Source organism: Coffea arabica, chromosome 8e (genome assembly GCF_036785885.1).
Source record: "Coffea arabica cultivar ET-39 chromosome 8e, Coffea Arabica ET-39 HiFi, whole genome shotgun sequence".
Taxonomy (NCBI): Eukaryota; Viridiplantae; Streptophyta; class Magnoliopsida; order Gentianales; family Rubiaceae; genus Coffea; species Coffea arabica.
In genome coordinates, this window is record NC_092324.1 from 36,212,421 (window position 1) to 36,233,147 (window position 20,727).

The window sequence follows — 20,727 nt, forward strand, 5'->3', positions numbered from 1 at the left end:
AATTATATATTTTAAAATATTCAAAAATTTACACATTTCAAAATTTGTTTTACAACTTTCATAGTACATTACAAAATTACAGTAAAATTTTAGATAAATATCTAAAAAGCTCATTTGCCAAACACGATCATTTTCCTGAAAAAAATCTCTATCCTTAACCTTATTTATTTAAATCATCCAAACCATCAATATTTAGATACAAGATTGCAAGAATATACTCCCATAATTCCAATTGTAATCCCAATCAAATTTCCTACCATAATTACAATTATAACCGTTGTCGCATCAATTAGTGACAAAATTAACAATTTCATTTCTTCCTACCTAGAATGATAGTATTACCAGTATTAAATATTACTAGTAATAATTAGGTTGAATTTCCTTTTTCGGTTTTGAAATTTAAATGCATGGATACATAATTGGAAACTTGTAGGACTATATAGAAGTAGCAGAACAATAGCTAGTGAGTGATAATAGGAAGAAACCCTAGATGTAAATAATACACTACTATTATTTAGTTTAGAAACTGAAAAAAATAAAATAAAACAGAAAGATCGATGAAATTGAATGTCGCTCCTCGCGGCGGTGGATCTGAATTGGCCATTGCAATTCGTCGTCACCGTTTTTATTGTGGCCTTCGGATTGCTCCACCTTGTCAAAAACACGGCCTCCAAGTATTTCCTCGCCGAGGACAGCGACCCCGACAACGACCACGTTTCTGAGTGGTCCTCTGCTATTGCTTCAACGGCGGCGGAGAAGAACAGTAGGAACTGTAATAATAGTAGTAGTAATAATCATATGATGATGATGACGACGACGAGTAGGGCGACGGAGGAGGTGACACGTGGCACGGCGGCGCCGGCGTTGGAAGACGACGCCTGTGCCGTTTGCGGGAATCGTACTAAGAAGAAATGCTCAGGCTGTAAGATGGTTATGTACTGGTAAGCTCGTGAATTTTTTCTGTACTTTTCTTTTTTGATTTTTTACTTCCTTCTTTTTTTTTTCTTTTGTGCAAATGATTGAATTTTTGAGTGGGCAGTAAGATTGAAAAAAGATTGAATTTTTAAATTTTTTTCCCTTCTTCTTCAGCTGTAAGATGGTTATGTAATGCTGAGTTACTGTTTTAATTTTTCTTGCTTTTCTTTTTTTATTGATTTTTTTCCTTCATCTGTTATTTTCTTTTGTGAGAAATGATTGAATTTTGAATTTTTTCCCTTTTTCTCCATCTGTAAGATGGTTATGTGCTGTTCAGTTACTGTTCTTGCTTTTCTTTTCTTTTTTTAATTGATTTTTTTCCTTCTTCTGTTATTTTCTTTTGTGAGAAATGATTGAACTTTTGAGTGGGCAATAAGATTGAAGAAAGGATTGAATTTTGAATTTTTTCTCCTTTTTCTCCATCTGTAAGATGGTTATGTACTGTTCAGTTACTGTTCTTGAATTTTTCTTAGTTTTCCTTTTTGATTTTTTCTTCTTTTTTCATTTGCTAGCGTGAAAAAGATTGAATTTTTGAGTGGGCAATAAGATAGGAAAAGATTGAGTTTTCCCCCCTTTCTTCTCCAGCTGTAGGATGCTTACGTATTATTTTGATTTTTTTAAGCGAAGGTTTATAATGGTTCGTAGTTGAATGAAAGATAGTAGCCATAGTTTTTCCTAGTTTCTTTTATCTGTTGGTTAAAGTTTTTTTTTCTTTTTCATTTATCCCATTTGCATTTATTTTGTTACCGGAATTCATTCAATTTTTATTTTGTTATTTCTAGATGATTTATTTATTTATTTTCAAAGTTGGTTGGACTGTTCATGAATTTCAGATTTGGTTATTGTTGCTGCTTTCTTTTCTTTCTTAGTTGCTTTCTCATCTTTTCATATTTGTTTGTGAATGTTGTCTTGGAATTTAGCCAAGGGTTTAGTTTGGTGTAATGTAGATAGAGTTAATTTATTTGATTTCCTGTTAATTCACTTTGGTGATAATGTTGCGGCTAACATGTGTCATATGAATCTAATGTTTAGTCAAGTTTTTCTTTTTCAAAAGGGTATTTAGCTCAATGTCATTTAGGTTTCGATTAAGGTCAACGTGCTTAGAGAAGTACAAAGAAAGTGTGTAATACTTCCCCTGGGGCATGCTCTGTGTTGAGTTGGGATAAACACAGCCATACATCTCATAAGTTTTCTGCTGGAAGCTTTTGTGCGCAACCTAAAGCATGTGTTGCTTTTGTTTGCTCTGCGATACCAGTAAAACAGTATTATGGGCAGAGTAACTTACTTAAACCCCAATAACAATGGCTGTTTGTGTGTGGATTGATTTGATGACTTGTCTTGTTTTCTGCTCTGCCACATTCCTAATTTATATTGTTATGATGTGGTCTAGAAGATCCTCTTTCCTGTGAGTATTTTGTTTTCTGGGAGTCATAAATGTGCATCCTTATGTTTAAAAGTGGCAACTGTAAGGTCGTTACTTTTTGTATTTTTGGTTAGTATAATGGGCAGTCTAATAAGTGTGATCATCGATGAATTTGGAATTGAAAACACACATGACTTACAATAGAAACTGAAAAAGCGCACAGAAAAGGATTGTTCATGGTCTTGGATATGATGGTGGTAATGGATAAAGATCTAAGTCAGCATTCTAGATTTAAAAGCTGCCTATATTAGAAATAGTCTGGAAAGGTGAATGGTATCGACATACTTAAGAATATTGTTACAAGTACTTGAAGTCCAGTAATTGTCTGAATGTCAAATCTAAGGTCATCTCTCAAATGGTATGCATTTGTAGTAGATGTTGACTCTTAACATTTTTGCCTTTGCCCTGCTTCATCTTATCCCACGGTTAACTTTTAATTAAAATTTGCATCCTGACTGTATGCTGGGAAAGTAAAGCTAATGTGGAACAACTCTCTCACCTAATTTCTCACCATCTTTATACAGCCACACCCAAATTATATGATTCTTTGCTTTTTTTGTAATTTTTTTTATTTTTTATTTTTTCGGACACACCCAAAAAAATTTTGATGTGAAGGGTAAACGGAACTCTATTTGGACAAGTTTTCAGGTAAACTTATGTTTAACCACTTTGCTTTGTAATTAAATAATTATCTAAAAGTCACAGAAAAAGTACTTAAAATAAAGGTTGTGAAACTAAAGGTGTTACAAGTTCAACAATGCTGTCTCCCTAGTTCATTTTATCATGTCACCTTTAAAAAGACCAGGGCTTTCTACTGGAACAAAAAATTAAGCCCTTTACCGAGCTTTCTTACTATTAAAGTCCTACCCTTTTCAAACCTCACATTAGTTGCTCCAGTCTAAAGCCAATCAATTGTATTAAACCTAAACAGCTGTCTGGATGCTTTTCCTGGCAAGTGTTTCTTGCCTGTTTGGACATCAAGTTCCAACTGTATGGAAGTTCAATGAATGATATGTTTGTGGTATCATTTTCATTCTAGAGAACAGGGAACAAAATCTTTTAGACCTCTGTAATAGGCAATCCTGCAATTCTTTGTATCTGTGTAGTTGCATCTAACTTGCAAGAAATTGATAAAAAAACATAGTGAATAGTATGCAGAGGCTTTAGATCCTCTGGAGCATAAGAGAGAGGAGAAATGAAGATGCAGGGCTTTCATTTCTTCAAAACAAGGTTCTTAGCAAGTTTAATTCATTTGAGGTCTGCAGGCTTAGGGCTCTGTACTTTATCTATTAGTAACATTTTTGTGCATGGTAAAAATTTGGAGACCAGAATGACAGCATGTCTAGTATAAAGCAATTTCTACAGCTGGCCTCAGGCTTTGATAAAACAAGAAGATGGAGCAAAACTGCAGGGGCCTGCTAGTCAAGCCCATTTACTGTGTCACATTAAAGTTTAATTGGCTCCTGTTAAGTCTGATTAAGCATTCTGAAACTTTAATTTGAAAATTTGATTTTTAAGGAAATTATTGGTTTTCAAATACCTCCTGTTATTGAAGAAACCTTTTAAGTGTTGATAATCAATTTGCGCAAGCACAAAATGTATGGTTGCACTCATTAACCGTAGCAAAAAGCCTCTTATTTGATTGCTGATTTTGTAAAAGCTATTGGCACCTTCTCATTATTAGATGGCGCGTTTTGTTGCATATCTTGCTTCATTTTCTGAGATAGCTATGCCGTGTATGTGTCTGCTGATACAAAATTAATAGATTTCCAGACATCAAGTATCAGTTGCCACGTAGGAGACTATTGGATTTTCAATGTCTTATTATATTTGCTTTAGTTCACTGAAATTGGTTACTGGGGCACGCTTGTTGCATTTGCATGTTAGGAAATGCATGGGGATTTATAAATGTATTTCGTTCAAGTTCATCTTGACATAACAAAATTTTGCGTAGGTTTTACTCATTTGTGCAGTTATTAACGTAAGTTTGTTGTAGGTACTCATGAGTAATTGTAGATGACTTTCCTTTTCATCAGAGTTTAAATTTTGCAAGGAAAGCACACCAAACAATGTGTCTGTTTTGTTTTGTTATTGATATGACCCCCTGTTGTATGTCTGATTTAGCCCAACTGATGCAGAACAGAAAAGCTGATGCCAAAGATCTACTAGGCCATTAAATTAAACCTCTAAAGTCCAAGTTTGCAACCATGGCTCAAGCCCAGCATTGTCTACTTATTCATTTTTTCTACTTCAGTCTACACAAGCTGAGAAACTCACCTGTATGACGTGCTATAACTTAGTTGACTGACTTGGATGTTACATTCTGCAAATTTTAATATGTCATGGTAAAAAAGCTTCAACTGGTGGCCTTTATGGAGCAATGTTAATTATTGGCCACTACCAAGTATACCTCCATTGTACAAGGACGTGGAACGAACTGGAAGAAAGGAGTTTTTAAATTAAGATTTACTTTCTGACATGGTGTCAATCCGTTACTTCTTTTGAGTAAATTGTGGATTTTTTTTCTGGGTCTTATTCTTAAGAACCCTAGGTGAGACTGTAGATTCCCCTCTTATCTCTTCTCCATTACTTCATTAATCCTGAGATTCATATTTGACCCTTGCACCATAGAATGTAAAAGGGCTGCCGGAGTAGCAACTTCTATGGCGCTTCACTTATGAAATCTCATTGCGCCAGTGTCTAAATGCTGTTTCAGTTTGAAGCTAAAGTCTTTACCCTCTCATCCTATTTGTTTTTTTGTTGCCTTGTAGCAAGATCTCAAGTAGTCGATAGGATTTAGTCTAGTTGTAAGCTGAAATTGTATTGTCTGCATGCTCTTTTGTTTAATGCTTAGGTTATTATTCTTCCTGGAAAAGTGATTTTGATCATCGTCTGACCAAAATGGCTTTTGCGTATTCTTTAGTACCTTTTATGTGCCATGTACATGTGAAGCACCCAAATTAGATCCAGTAAAATCTTCCATCTACATTGTTGGTGCCCATTTTTCTGTTCTGCTTAGGAATGGCAATGGGGCAGGGTTACACTCCTCCATTTTGCTCCCCACCTAGAAAATTTAATGCCTGCCCCGTCACCTCTCCGGCCTACTTAACCCCCATCCCCAGCCCGCCACCATCTTGCATCTGCCAGAATCCACCTTTAAGTGTTCACTGTTGAGCTTCTTTATTTATTTATTGGAACTATGAAAAAGTTAAGCATAATAAACAAATAGAACATTAAGAAACTACCAGTCAAACTTTTACATAAAGTTGAAACTGTATAAAAATATTTCAAAATGTGGAAAAAAAAAACAGGAAGACTATATCAAAAGTTCAAAGTACTTAGATAAAATAGTTGTGAAACTTTATTAAATCAATCAAATATATAAAAAACACTTTATATATCAGTGTAACAAAGAAAACAAGATCCTTCATATACTGCATGTAGACACACACATATACATATACATACACACGTAAAATAAGTATTACTATTAAAATAATACACATTCATTACATAAATTTAAAACAGACACCTTATGTGGGGGATGAGATGGTGCTGGGGATTTTTGTGTCCCCATTCTGCCTGTGTACCCCCTTCACCCTGCCGCATGTAGACCCCAGAGAGGCGGTTGCTCGTTGGTGCCTGCCCCATTGCCATCCTTATTTGCACTGTTTGGTGGTTCATATGTGTGTTCATGCTTTTAATTAATTTGAATCTACTATTACCCATTTGTTTGATATTTTGCTTCAAAATTGCATGCCTTAGTTTTTTTTCATGCAACAGCAGATGTTTAAGTGTTCTTTTTTTTTTTTTTTTCAACTCTTTCTGATTTATAGAGCTTAATCTGTCATTTTATCTTCTGTCTTCTAGCTCTGAAGTTTGCCAAAGATCGCACTGGAGATCTGAGCACAAGTTAAAGTGCAAGGATTTCCAATTATCTGGCAGATCTCTGCTGGGAGGAAGAAGAGCTTCTTCCACTGTTTCATTGGTTAATCCTGGTGGATCCTCAAAAGTTCTCCACCAGACAAAAAAAGTGAGTCACTTTTGCTTAACATATCTTGCAATTTTATTAAGGGATTATTGCCTAATCATAACCTTGGTGTATCCATGTTGTCAGATACTTTTCCCTTATGAGGAATTTGTTGAACTCTTCAATTGGGACAAACCTGGCTTTCCTCCTTGTGGACTATTAAATTGTGGAAACAGGTATGACAACCTAAATTTCTCTCAGCTTAGGGATATTTCAAAACTCATTTTTGCTTTAACATTTTAAGAAAGGAAGTTTATCTTTGTTTTGTCCATTGTGCAGCTGCTTTGCAAATGTGGTTCTACAATGCCTTGCCTACACTAGGCCACTCGTTGCATTCTTGTTGAAAAAGGGCCACAGGAGAGAATGTAATTGCATGACTGTTACTGTTCCTCAATTTTTTCCTTGGATTGATTATTAAACTGTCCTTGTTTAATGTATACTTTCCTCCTTGTTCCTCAGGTAGGAGGAATGACTCGTGCTTTTTATGTGAATTTCAAACTCATGTTGAAAGAGCTAGTGAAAGTTTACATCCTTTTTCACCCATTAACATTCTTTCTCGACTACCAAATATTGGTGGTAATCTTGGCTATGGAAAACAAGAGGATGCTCATGAATTTATGAGGTATGTGTTATATGTACTTGAAAGCTCCCTATTCAAGTGAACTGCATATTTTTGACCTTTGATATTTGATATATTTGATAAAATTCAACTGTAATGCAGGTTTGCGATTGATACCATGCAATCAGTGTGCCTTGATGAGTTTGGTGGTGAAAGGGCTGTCCATCCTACCTCTCAGGAGACAACTCTTATCCAGCATATTTTTGGTGGTCACCTCCAATCACAGGTAGTTCCTTGGTAAAAGTTTTCAAAGTTCCTAGTGTATAGCTGTTTTTCAAGCTGTTTGCGTGCTTCATAACAAGAATAGAGCATAAAGGCGTGTAGACAAAACCTCACAATGACTAGGATTCATCATTAGTGGTTTCACATGCTAGAAAGGAAATCGTTCGCATAATGTACTCAAATTATAGCTAGGAAACTTGATGGGTTAGTTGAATTTGTTCTAGCTGGAAGATTTGCATGCTTGTACACCTTTGTTTGTCCATCATTGTGTTTTCACTTTCTGCATCTGTGTTTTTTGTATTCGTGGTTTCACTTCTCTTTTCCTTTTTCTTTTCTGATTTTCTGTTTTTGATCTTCTTTCTTTTGAAGGTGATTTGTACGAAATGCAACAATGTTTCAAATCAGTTTGAAAATATGTTGGATTTAACTGTTGAAATTCACGGGGATTCTGCATCTCTGGAAGAATGCTTGGACCAGTTCACTGCCAAAGAATGGCTCCATGGGGATAACATGTATAAATGTGATGGGTATGCATCTTCTGATATGACTCATGTTTCTTTCTTGGTTTACAATTTAAATTTGAAGTCTTTTAGCTTTGTACATTGTATACCATATTAATTACTCTTTTTGTTTACAGTTTTTTTGGTCTCCAATGCATCTTGTGATATGACTCATGTTTCTTTCTAGTTTACAACTTAAATTTGATGTCTTTTAGCTTCCTATGTTGTGTACCATATTAATTGCTCTTTTTGTTTATAGTTTTTTTGGGTCTTCATTCATATGGAAGATGGGTTTTATGTTGAAACTCATGATTTAACATTGTTTGCATTTTTGTAACTATTTAGGCTGAAGATTATGCTTGATGAGTTAGAATTCTGTTTGCAACTATTAGCCAATTGAAGTGTTGTATGTTGTGTAGCACTTTGTTTGGGATGTGTTTGGAGCTGGATGATGTTCTTCTTTTGCTTTTTCATGTTGTTTTAGCACAAAGAACTGTGCTAAAATTCTGTATTTGATTGAAAGGATCCAGAATCCATGACAAGGTTCAAATGGTTCCTTCCGATTTTTTTAATTACATAATTTGATGGTAGAGCAAAAGTTGAAAGTGAGAATAATAGTCTCAAACAATGTGTTTGGCTTAGAATGGAGAGTCTTTAAGGCATACTGCTGTTTGAAATGATCATTCTAGGCTATGGCATGCTCTTCTCTTCTTTATTTTTTAGTCTCAAAAATGATATTTTTTAGCATATCAATGTATGCAGAAGTTTAACAGCATCTTTATTTAGTCTAAGCAGGCTTACTTTCCTGGTTACCTTTGTGTTTCAAATGACTTTCGACCTCTTTTGCGTCCATTTACTGTGTCATGGTATTCACTCAATTGAATCTTGCGCACTTTTGACTTTTCCCTTTCTTTTCATTTATTATTTGTATGACAGTATGACGAAAACTCAAGCTTTTAGAGAACAGAACCTGTAAATGTTCAAGCTCTCAGTCTATCCTGAGTTCCAAATTCCAGGATATTTCTTCATTCATTATCTGGGCATCTCGAACCGGCTAAGCTGCTAAAGTCGCTAAATTTGTGATGAATCTCATTAGTAAAATAAGTCCTATAACAAGTCCATCTATTCCTAATCTCCAATCGAAACCAAAAACTTTATCCATTTATAATCCTCTACCAGTTGAATTAGTGGATCATCTGTTTGGAAATAGTCTCTAGTTACTGCATGTAAGAGACAAACAGGAAACTACTGTTTGCATGAGACTTTTACCAATTTATCTTCCCAAACTCTAGTTAATATTCTTTTTGCTTTTAATATTTGATACAGAGGACAAAAAAATAAAGTTGCAACATGATATATGAGAGTTAACCCTACTGAAGTATCATTCTCTTATATCTTTGTGCTCATACGTCTCACCTTAAATTCCTGGCTATGAAATTGACTAATTTGTTTCTAGCTGAGCAGATACCTGGTTTGATTGTCCATGCTCTTGCTGTTGTAGTTATCTCTGCTCACTGAAACATCTCTTGCAACGGACTTGAGCTTTTGTGCCAAGTCTTGCATTTTCATTTTCTACATACAAGTGGTCCCACAACTAAAAGTCTTGTTAATAAAAAAGTAGCTTTTTCCCTTGTTTGGTTAGGTAGGTTATTAGTTTGATTTAGTCTGCATATTGTTCAAAGTTATGGGGTTTCTTGCCTCTATATGACTTAACAGATGGGGTGCTTTGTGCATGCAGATGCAATGACTATGTCATGGCGTGGAAGCGGCTAACAGTTCGGCATGCACCAAATATACTTACAATTGCCTTAAAAAGGTTCCAGGTATGTTTTGTATCATTTTTTTTTACTTTCATAATTTGTTTCTAAATCCACAATATACTTGGGAAACCTTGGACAACTTTCTCAGCTGGGTGGAAATATCACTACTTCTATACCATGAGTGATGAGTTTGCATGTCCATTTTGGAAGAAAAATAAGTGACTTATCCCATTTGAGACATCATTTTGTTCATCATGTACTGAATATTGGTTGATTCTTATAACCTTTCAGAACTAAATAAATTTACTTGCTTGCAGCCCTTTGACTTTTGTGGACCCATTCTGATAACACTGATCTAAGACCTAGCTGAGCTCTCTCTCTCTCTCTCTCTTCCTCTCTCTGTCATCTTTGAAGGAGAGGTAAAAGGGAAATTGAAATGTGGGCAGCATAGAGACCTGGGCAACTGATATTGTTCTTTAGTATTTGTTTTTTTCTCATCACTTAAGTGACTGTTAAGTAATCCTTTGCAGACCTTTGTGAATTATTTATATTTAGCCAATCAGATATGCTAGTAGATATATAACACTTTTTCATAAAAACAAGAAACAATTGATTACACGTCAAGCTTTCTCTTTCATGGTTTAAATTTGAGGTGTTGGTTCCCGAGCCACTCAAATATGAGCTTGATAGTTTCGCTTCTTGTGTGTTTGCTTTTCTTGTTACTTAAGAAATCACAATGCATTACATAATAATATTTATTTGTATGAAATAAACATTCATAATTTAAGGAGATGAGCAATAATGAATTACACCTCAAGCTTTGTCTTGTAAAGTATGTTGCTAAAACTTAAAGCTTGAATTGGTTCTTGAGCTGCTCAGACATGAGCTTCAGCTTAAGCTCAAGAAAAATTTGAGTCGTGCGAGTTCTTGTGAAGTTAGTAGTGACCAGATTTTGAGCTGCTTGCTTCCTTGGGAGCGCTGAGAATACCACTGGATGGCCAGAAGCTAAAGGAAGATTTTCTCTTGAAAACATGTTCACTGGCATGACACCTTTTAAACCAAATTTGAAATATCATGCTCATATGGTAGTGCTGTCTGAATTCTGATATGCTCTAGGGCTTGTCCCTTTCAATTTAGTAAACACAATGTTGGTTTAGTGCTGTCTCCTCTAAATCCTTGCCTTCTGCAGAGTGGCAGGTTTGGAAAGCTGAACAAGAGGGTTGCTTTCCCCGAAACCTTGGATCTTAGACCTTACATGAGTGAGACAGGAGGAAACAATGATATTTACAAACTATATGCAGTTATTGTTCATGTGGACATGCTTAATGCCTCTTTTTTTGGCCATTACATCTGCTACATCAAAGATTTTCGTGGAAAGTGGTACAGAATTGATGACTGTAAGGTAGAGATTTCTCTGTTTGGGCATGCATGCATTTTAATTTTGCTTATTGTGACTTACTATAAATGTGTTTTTAGTGTTTAATTGCTTTCTTGATTGCAGAACCTTATTGTAATGTATGTTTTCTTTATATCTTAACCAAGGGTTTCATGCTACCTTCTTTGTGCCTCTTTTTTGTGAAACTAATCATGTAATTTACATCTAGTGACCAATTACTGTTTTTTCCTGATTTGTCTAGTCTGATATCATATATGAGATATGCATTCAGTGGAAAGTGCTCCCTTGATTTCATGCGTATAACTTACTGTGCATCAATTTTCTGGTACATACAAATTTTTTATTAAATTAACTAATCCAACTTCCTTTTCAGGTTGTCAGGGTTGATTTGGATGAAGTGCTTTCTCAAGGAGCTTATATGCTATTGTATAGCAGGTATTTCTCTCACTTAAATTCTCTTAGGTGCAAGCTTTACTGCTAGAGTTGCCAATTGCAACATATGATGTCATCTCAAAACAAATGCATTTAGGCTTCACCATATTTCAGTCATGTCAGAAATAGGTTATATTTGATTGATCGCATATTCATGATTGATTTAGTTATTCAGCTTGTACGATCAGTTTTAACTTATTTGTTTTTTATTACTTGGTATCATACTTTGATTGAAATTTAAGCAATTATAATGGTGATGGCAGTTGCAATTGGGCTAAGTTGCGTCAGTATGTGGTTTGAATTATATGGTTTTACCTGTTTGACTTGGAGAAATTAATCCAACAAGACATGGAGATGAAGAAACATCAGCTCCTCTTTTATTGTAAAAATAGATTTAAGAATGATTAATTGTATAACAACAGTTTTTCCAATGTCCAAGGAAGAAAGTATTAGCAAGTTTGTTGTAGGATGTCTAGTATTCTTAAATATTATTGCAGAGGCAACTATAAGATGTTTATTCAAACTTCTCCAGTAGATCTGACTTCCTTTCAAGAGAATTTACTGTAAGCTTTAACCGTGTAGAACTTTTATGGTTGCAGAGTCATAACCATATTGGTGCATTTAGCAGGCTGTAACATCATACGTCCATACAGAATCCTGTTTTTTGACAGACATGATGTATTTTAGATGCACATCTACAGTAACACCTCCAAAAAGAGAATACAGGAAAACAACCCAAAATGCAGCAACACCACAGCCTCTTCCCCTTTCACACCCCCTGGCAGCCACCATCTACCTTTCTCCATTACCTCCCTCCCTCCATTCCTCCCCCCCACCACCTACATTTTCCCCCTTGCTCTTGTCACCCCTCCTCCTCCCTCCCCATCACCACCCTTCCTCTTTCCTCTCCTCCCTCCCCTCTCTTCTCTCACCCACTCTTCCTCTTTCTCTCCCCTCACCCCACGCCTCCCCCTCCCCTCCAGATCTGATCGTGCACAAGGGGACTGGGGGAGGGGGAAAACAGAGGGCAAAGAGGTGGTGGTGGAGGTAAAAGATTTTAAAGCTGTCCTTGGAAAAAAGTTTCCCACTGATAATCTTCTCTCTGTCATCAGTGTCCTTACTTAAGTGAATTTCCGATATTTTCTATTGCTCTATTAATCAGACAAACAATCTGCAAAGTATGCTTACATTTTGATAATTTTTTTCCTTTTAAAAACAAAATCTTTGCTCCTTTTGATAGTATAAGCTGTGGGAACATAAGATCAGGAGTTGGGGTGTTGTGAAAGAGTCAAAAGTGATGTTGTAGATGAATTAGCTTGAAGAGCAGATGCATTTTCTGGCCTTCTGCTACTTTTGGAGTAAAATTGCCAAAGCGACTTGCAGCATACAGCTGCCAATATTGTTGTGCAGTGTAATATTTTCTTACACAATTAACATGGTAGGTATAAGACCCTTGTCATCCTATGAGGAAGAAGTAAAATGGCACGTGTACTTTTTCTAGTGATGGAGGTGTATCTCTGTGACTCTTAGAACAACTGAACTGAAATATTTGCTTGTGGGTAAATGCTGATCTTTCATCTAGGGCCAGAATAATTTGGTTCAAATGGTGTCCTACCTTTTATTTGGTCCGCGAGGTCCTCTATATCTTTTAAAGCCAAGTGATTCTGAAACACCTGCTGTTCAGTATGTACCAAAAATTTTTGTTGTATCATATAAAGTAAATATTTTAAGTGGTTTTGCTTTTAACAGGATCTGTGCAAGATCATCAAGCTTATATCCAGTTGAACCTCTAAAGGAGGAGAAGAGCAAAAATGCAGAATTAGATAAAGTAGAGCCTTCTGCAGAACACCCAGTTGAATGCTTATCTCGTAATGGGTCAACTGATAAGTGTGTTGATTCTGTTGTATTGCCATCTGAAGCAAATACAAAGTCTGAGATTGCCAGCTTGGGAGAAGGCGTCTCTTCTACAAGTAATTCTGATGTTGCAAATGAGCATTTAGAGATGATGGTAGATTTGGAGGGAAATTCTTCTGTTTCAGTGGAGGGTGAACTTTGTCAGATTTCAGGTTCGGCTGCAGCTGGGGAAGAAGCTGCTCATCTGGGTCATGCTCATGGTATTGTCTCACAGAATAATGCCTCAAAGATTGCATATAACAGTTCAGCTGATGTTTCCCAAATGAAACCATCATCTAATTTGTTCAATATTAAGGATGAAAGTACATGCTCTGGAAGAACTCCTGAAGAACTTTTTCCGGGACATTCATCACAGCAAGATATTGTGGTGGCCACTGAAAATCATGCTTATGAAAGAGAAGGAATGCTCCCTGATGTTGCTGCTGTGAAGCCAAGCACCAGTGAGGTCCTTGAAACAAAAATTGCTAATCCTAGGCATAAGGCTGTAAAAGTTGTGGATGGCATGTTGTCTTCTAATGGTGTTAAAGATGCAGAAAGAAAAGCAGATGGAAAGCGCTGTAGAGCAAAGGTAAAGCCACTTTTCCCTCCTGGTTTTCTTGAGAAACGCTCGCAGAATAAGTTTATCAAGCGAGGGGATAAAGTATCAATGGAAGTAGATGACCACATATCCAGTTGCAACACCACCTATCAAATAAATGGAATTGCCAAACCTGATCTTTCTTGTCAAACTGAAGATGGAACTGTAAATGGAGATGATGCTCATTCTGGCTGCTATAGTAAAGTATCTGCTTGCATTTCAGTAGAAAAAGTTGGCATGCCTCCTGATGAAGACGCTCCGATGGTCATTAGTGAATCCGCTGAAGCTTCACACATGGGTGATGACAATTTGGAGATTCCTATTAGTTGAGAGCCTCCTATCAACAACACTAATGGCATTGTGCTTCTGGCAGATCGAACTAGCTATAGGTCTTATCGCTAGGTGAAACCTGAATGGCAGAGAGTGGAAGAGCTTTTGCTAAAATTGCTGGAAGAAAAGATGTCATTTTGGTCAAGATGCTTTTGCTCAAGTTCTTTTGGAATATTGGATCATGTTCGGATCAGAACATGGACACTGTTGCGAAAGATTTGAAGTTTATGACCATATCAGTCTGCTGGAAATCTTGTTTCTTGAGATGTTGACATCAAATTGGTAGCTATGCCCTAGTTGGAACAGGTCCTCACCTGACTTTCGGATGTACACTTATTTTAGGAGTTAAACGGATTAATATTCTTTAAATGTTCATATATCATTCAATGATCCCATCACCACAAATGGATTTGTTGGGAACTTGACCAGGGTTTCAGTATTTTGTCGAAATCTTGGATGCGATGTACCTTTTAAGCAGAAACTCAATGCTAGAAATGGAACCCATGCCAGGTTCGGTGGCAATATTTACATAGGCACGCTATGTTATCTTTTCTCCTTTGAGGCCTCAACCCTTAAGTTAATGGTTCATCTGCGTCCGTCTATGCCTGTGCTTCGGGATTCTGATGACTTTGGCGATTTTTATTTCGAAAACAGCTTTTTTGTTAAACGCTTTAATCTGCCTGGAATGGTTGCTGATAGTTTTGGGTCCTCCTTTAAATATTACAAGCTATTCCATAGCGGTCTGCCTTTTTTCCATTTTGTTTTTTGGGTGCACAAAAGAACATGTGTCTGAGAAACCATGTCGAGGATGCATGTTCAAAACCCAAGTCCGCTAAAATCTTATTTCTGAACCAAGTCCACAGACCAAGCCATGGGTCCAAGTAAATGTATACTGAAGTCCACGGGACTAGGACCATGAACGAGTCCAAGCGACCATATCTGCAGAACCATGTATGCAAGCGATTGAGCCGAAGTCCAACCTGACGGGTTAAGCCAGTGCGCCGGTTTTACAGGCTTACTTGAGACCAAGAGATGCAGAGTTTGTGCACTAAAAATTCTTTAGACATATGGATTATTAAATTAATTTAAAAGGTTAATCACAAAAGCTCCCTTTAAGTTTAATCAGTTTTGCACTTTACCCCTTAATGTTAATTTTTTTTTTCATTTCTTCGAAATCATTAGTCAACTCTAACATTATGTAATGAAAATATCAAAAAGACATTTATACCCCAAAGGTTAATTCCAATAAACCCTTTTAAGGTATAAAATGTTTTGCATTTTATCCTCTAATCATTTTTTTTTTGTTAATTTGTTTGTTTGTCTCTAAAACCACTCAAGACAGATAATATTTAAAAATACCAGTATCCGGAAACTTCGATCGGTGCTATTTGAAATAGTACAAAAGAAATATAGCTCAGCATGGGATGTACCTTCGGACAACTGGTTACGGCATTGGCTGTCCGAAGTAAATGGAAGGAACATCACTCTTATGATCGAATTGAGTCTCGGATGCAAAAGCCACTCGTCGGCTGTTTGAAAAATTCTAGACCAAGTTTGGAGCTCTCTGTTCTCCGGTCAGACGCACTCTCGGATGAAGAAGTATTTCTGGCGGTTGTTCCAACATCTAATCAAGAATCCTTCTCAGCATTGATAGGATGTGTGCATCGGACGCTGCTTAATCAATCCAACGTCTAACATCTCTGATGGCTAGTTTTTTCAACATTTAATGTTTGACCATTAGGGGTATTTTGGACCAGATTTTGGGGTCCTATAAATATCTTAAAGCCTGATCTTGTTAAGAGGTTTGACCTACATAGACTACAAGTTTTATAAGAGTAATTTTGAGAGAAATACTCGGGTATGATGTACTTGTACTCTTTGTAAAACTGAAAAGTGTAAGTATTTCATTAGTTGCATGGGCGTTCAATTGTAGTTTCGAGAGGGTTAATTAAGAAAAATTGTAAAATTCTTTTAATTCAACTAGAGGAGGAAAACTTAGTGTAAACATAGACCGAATCCTACTTCGTACAAGTTGGTTTGTTTCAGCAATATTGGAAGAACTACATAATGGATTGAATTCCAAGCTTGGAGAAGCTTGGGAATGGATGTTGGCACCAAGGAGGGTTGTGCCCTAACCACTATACATTAGTTTGTCTATCTTTGTTTATTTGCTTTTCATTTCATTTAATTATCTTGTGTGGTTTAATTGCTCCATTATTACTTGCTTTTTCTTGGCTAAGTGTGTGTTCACTTAGGTTGATTTGGTTAGTCAAATTGGGTGAAAATTTATCTTCACTTGTATAGTATTTAATCTACCTAATTCACCCCCTCTCTTAGGTTACTTTGAAACCTTACTAAATCCCTAACATAAAATGAAAATTATTGTATATTTATGGATATAGGTCTTGTTAAATTTTATCTCCATAATTACATATTTTTAGGTAGAGAAAATATCCCACTTTGTTTAGTGGTTTATAATTTATAACTAATCTTGGAACTCCTCTTTCTTTTTCAGCTTGATTCACTACATAAAATGCTGCACAACTCCAAGGTGATTTTGAAGGTGTTATTAATCCTTTTTCTATTAGTATTTTTATTTCTTTTTTACAAAATTCTAAAAGGTCAGAATTCATTTGTATTGGTCTAGCTTTTGTTGGAATATTCTTTTCATTAAATTCTTTTTCATAGGGTAATTCTACCATATGTTGTTTTCTATCCCAAAAAGCATTAGGAATATCTGCACATATTTCTTTTTGTATTATTTTTTCTAATTCTAAAATTTTATTTTGTATTTTACTTTCCTTTAATTGTTCTTCAATTTTTAAATAAGATTTTTCTTCTTTAATATAATTTATTTGTTGCTGTACTTTGGTAATATTATTTATTGCCTTATAAATTGACGATGTTTGTAAAGTCTGTAATTCTCTTTGTTCTACAGGAGTTAAAAATTTAAAAATAATAGTTTTTCCCATTATATTTATCGAAATTCCTTCATGACTTACTAAGAATGGGTATATTTGAATTAAAAATGGTGTTGCTAGAATTACATCATGATTTATATTTTTTACAATTATGAAATTATGTCTAATGCAGTAATTATCATTACATATTGATCCTTTTGTAAATTTATATTTTACTTGTAAGTTTTCTCCGTTTGCTGCCATTAATGTTTCTTTAGTTTTTTCACAATATTTTGTAGGAATTATTCCTTCTTTAATACAACTTACATCTGCTCCACTATCTATTAAAGCTACATATGTTTCTTTGAAATCTTCTACTGTAATAGTTATTAAGGCGAACCATTTTTGAAATATCATTCTTTCTATGGTGTTTAAATATTGAATTTGATCTGTTATTTTTTCTGATATATTTATTTCTTCTGTTTTAGAATTGGAAGTGGAAGCCTGATTTTCTGTTAATGTTAATTTTGCTTCTATTTCTAAATCTTTTGTTTTTAGTTCTATAATTTCTTGTTGTAATTGTTTAACTTGTATTTTTAGAGTGTTAATTTCTGTTTGAAGATCTTTAGTGGTTTCCTTTTTCATTATATTGATATTTGGATATTTATCTAATAGTTTTGAAATACTAAAAGGTTCTATTATTTTAGGCATTTTATCTTCTTGAATAATTAGACTTTTTAATCTTTCCAAATATTCTTTTTTAGCTATTGGGTCTTCAATTTTTTCTATTATATCTAATAAAAATTCTTTGTCTTCTTTTTTAGTTATAACATTTATATATTTTGGAGTATTAGAACAATTACAATTTTCTTCACTTTCTGAACTAGATATATCATCATAATATTCATCTTCAGAACTTTGATCTTTTTCATTTATTAATAAGTTTATTAATTTATTTTTAATTTCTTCTTCTTCTGCACAAATTTCTGAAATTTTTTCTTTTAATCTACATTTGTTTGCTTTATGACCTATTTTTCCACATTTATAACAGACAATTTCGTTTTTAACAAATCTTTTCTTCTTTACAGGGTTTTCTTCTTTTGGTTTTTTATATTTTATTTTCTTATTATATATTTTATTTTTCTTATAATATGCAGATGGTGATTTTATTCTTTTAATTCCAAATGCTTCGCAAAATGATCCTACTTCTTTTCTTTTTGATCCATATTTTATCTGTAATTTTAATTCTGAGCATAATATTAATCCTTCTTTTTTCACAAATGCAAATAATTGTCCAAAAGTAATATTTTCAAATGAAATAACATCTGTTCCCATTTCTTTTTGTAAATTATCCATTATTCTTTGTGAAAATAGACTTGGTAATCCAGTTATGAATCTTTCTTTCCAAAATGAAGCATTGCAATCTGGTCTTCTTAATACATTAGTTAAAAACATATCTTTATACCATCTAAAATCTGATAATGTTGGACATCTTAAGTTTGTTAGAAATGTTTTATTAGAATTTAGCTCTTCTTTTGGATTTCCTTAGAAATACATTACTTTTGTTACTATTAAAAATTCTGCAGCATCTGATTGTATTTGAATATTTCCTTAATCATCTTCAATCTCTTGTGTATGTTCTAATATTGATAATTTATCTTGTAGTGTTAAAGCATTATCCCACCAATTTTTTAATTGTCCAGTAAATCCTGAGACTAATAATGTGGCAATATTTCTTTCTTGAATATTTTTAATTTTATAGGCTAATCTAGCCATTCCCATTTCTTGTAAATTATTTAATATTTCATATTCAGCTTTGCCATCTATATTCCATTCATATATTGAATCTCCATCATATTTAGTAGTTCTAAATTTTGATCTTTCTTCATATTGAATGTCTGGAGGACTAGGTCTTGGATAATAATTTTTTGAACTTACCATTTTCCAATTATTGTTCTTATTATAATTTTTTCTTCTTATTTTATTTATTTGATTATCTTCTTGTTCTTCAATTGTTCTTCTATTGGTAAAATTATATCTTCTTCTATTTCTGAATTTATTGATTCTTCAGAGAAATCATTTTCTTCTATTATTTGATCTAAGGTATTTATTCTGGGAGTAGAAGGTTTTGATTCTGTAGTTAAATTTTGTAATGATTGAGATATTTTACTTAATAAATTATCTGTACTATTTAATTTTTGATTGGTTATACTTTGAACTAAATCTTGTTCTTTTTCTCTTGTCAAACTTCTAGGTTGAAAATGCGGCGCTGAGATATCATTAGGGAATTTTAATTCTGGTTTCTTTAATGTATCTATTTTAGTATTTAATACTTCCATATGTTGAGAAATTGTATGAAGAATTTGATTAGTATAATTATTTTGTTGATAAACCTTTTTTAGATCTTCTAAATTTACTGAATTATTTGTACTCGATTCAGCTTCTCTTCCTTTTTTAAAAGGTGAGGCTATTATTTCTCCCTGTCCTATATTAATTTTTACTTCTTGTAATGGGGGATGTATTAAAGTTATAATTTGTTCATCTTTTAATTTCCATTTTTTATATAAATTAGTTTGAACATTTATTTGAGGTGTACTATATATATTATTTATTCCTAGTTTTGAAGTATAAAATGATAACCATGTGAAAAAAGGAAAATCAAACTTTTGTTTTTCTAATTCATCTTTCCATTCTAAAATTAATTTTTCTTTATATTCTGGTTCTAATTGAAAAAACCAAATTCTTTTTTCTCTATTTTCCTCATCTTCAAAATCTTCTTGTAAGTAAGTATGATTTATTTTATATGGTTTACTTATTACATTAATTTCTCCTTTCATTTGTGAATGAGTTGGAGAGTATTCTGATTGATTTTGATTTACAACTTCTGGGATAGGAGTTTTATATTTGAAATTTGAGGTACTTTCCATAGGAAAATTAATTTCAGTTGAATCATAATTTGAGCGTCTTGCTGGTAACCATGAATAAGATGATTCAGGTCTTTCTCTTAATGATGAAAATCTTATTAAAGTACTTCCATCTGTTTTTTCTATAATATCTTCTACATTAGTTTGTTCTATATTTCTTGCTATTTTTGGATTTTTAATTTCAAATTCACTAGGTATAGTAATTTCATTCCATTTTAATCTTTTTGGAATATATGTTGTAGGTCTATCTGCATTTACTTGTAATAAAGTAGTTTCTTCCTTAAGAGTTGGAGTCATTATAAATTTAGGATTTAAGTGTGAGGATAAAGGTCTGTAATATATTCTATATAGTATTGCAAAATTCTTTGTATGTTTTTCAAATTCATTTCCTTGTAGATGAATATCTAATATGACAGAATTCAGAATATGTGGATCTGTTAAATCTATTGAAAAATCTGGAGCACAGTTGAAATATATAGGACCATTACATACGTTAGTTTGAATCATAGATAGTAAAGAAGTTTTATATTTTTTAAGTCTTGTATCTCTTAATGCTAAATATATTGGAGCATCTACTCCTAGATGGAATAAAGGTTTTACTGCAATTTGTATTAAACCTATATGAATATATCTATATCCTTTACTTAAATATTTTTGAATGGTACTATGATTTAATAATTGAATAGATTGATATTCTTCTTGAATAGATATTGTTTCTTCATGTG

At 33.9% G+C, this 20,727-nt stretch overlaps 1 protein-coding gene across 3 annotated transcripts; it reads left to right on the plus strand.

Moving 5' to 3' along the window:
• Positions 1 to 396: 396 nt before the first annotated feature.
• LOC113703943 (ubiquitin carboxyl-terminal hydrolase 18-like) lies at positions 397 to 14,714 on the plus strand. Of its 3 annotated transcripts, none has more exons than XM_027225474.2 (11): positions 399 to 941; positions 6,269 to 6,431; positions 6,516 to 6,604; positions 6,708 to 6,793; positions 6,888 to 7,050; positions 7,150 to 7,273; positions 7,639 to 7,796; positions 9,508 to 9,592; positions 10,719 to 10,931; positions 11,299 to 11,360; positions 13,107 to 14,714. In XM_027225474.2, exons 1-11 carry the CDS (start codon positions 568 to 570, stop codon positions 14,176 to 14,178), a joined length of 2,589 nt encoding a protein of 862 aa, XP_027081275.2. In that variant the 5' UTR covers positions 399 to 567; the 3' UTR covers positions 14,179 to 14,714. The 3 variants fall into 3 exon arrangements, with proteins under 3 accessions (XP_071917495.1, XP_027081275.2, XP_071917496.1); XM_072061395.1 differs by lacking the exon at positions 399 to 941 and adding an exon at positions 1,405 to 1,418 and having other exon boundaries at positions 6,268 to 6,431; XM_072061394.1 differs by lacking the exon at positions 10,719 to 10,931 and having other exon boundaries at positions 397 to 941.
• Positions 14,715 to 20,727: the final 6,013 nt, after the last annotated feature.

Coding starts and splice junctions, on each gene's coding strand:
- LOC113703943 (XM_027225474.2), top strand. CDS start 568: ATGTCGCTCCTCGCGGCGGTGGATCTGAATTGGCCATTGCAATTCGTC. Junction 7,051..7,149: donor GATGCTCATGAATTTATGAG/GTATGTGTTATA, acceptor ACTGTAATGCAG/GTTTGCGATTGATACCATGC. Junction 9,593..10,718: donor TTGCCTTAAAAAGGTTCCAG/GTATGTTTTGTA, acceptor TGCCTTCTGCAG/AGTGGCAGGTTTGGAAAGCT.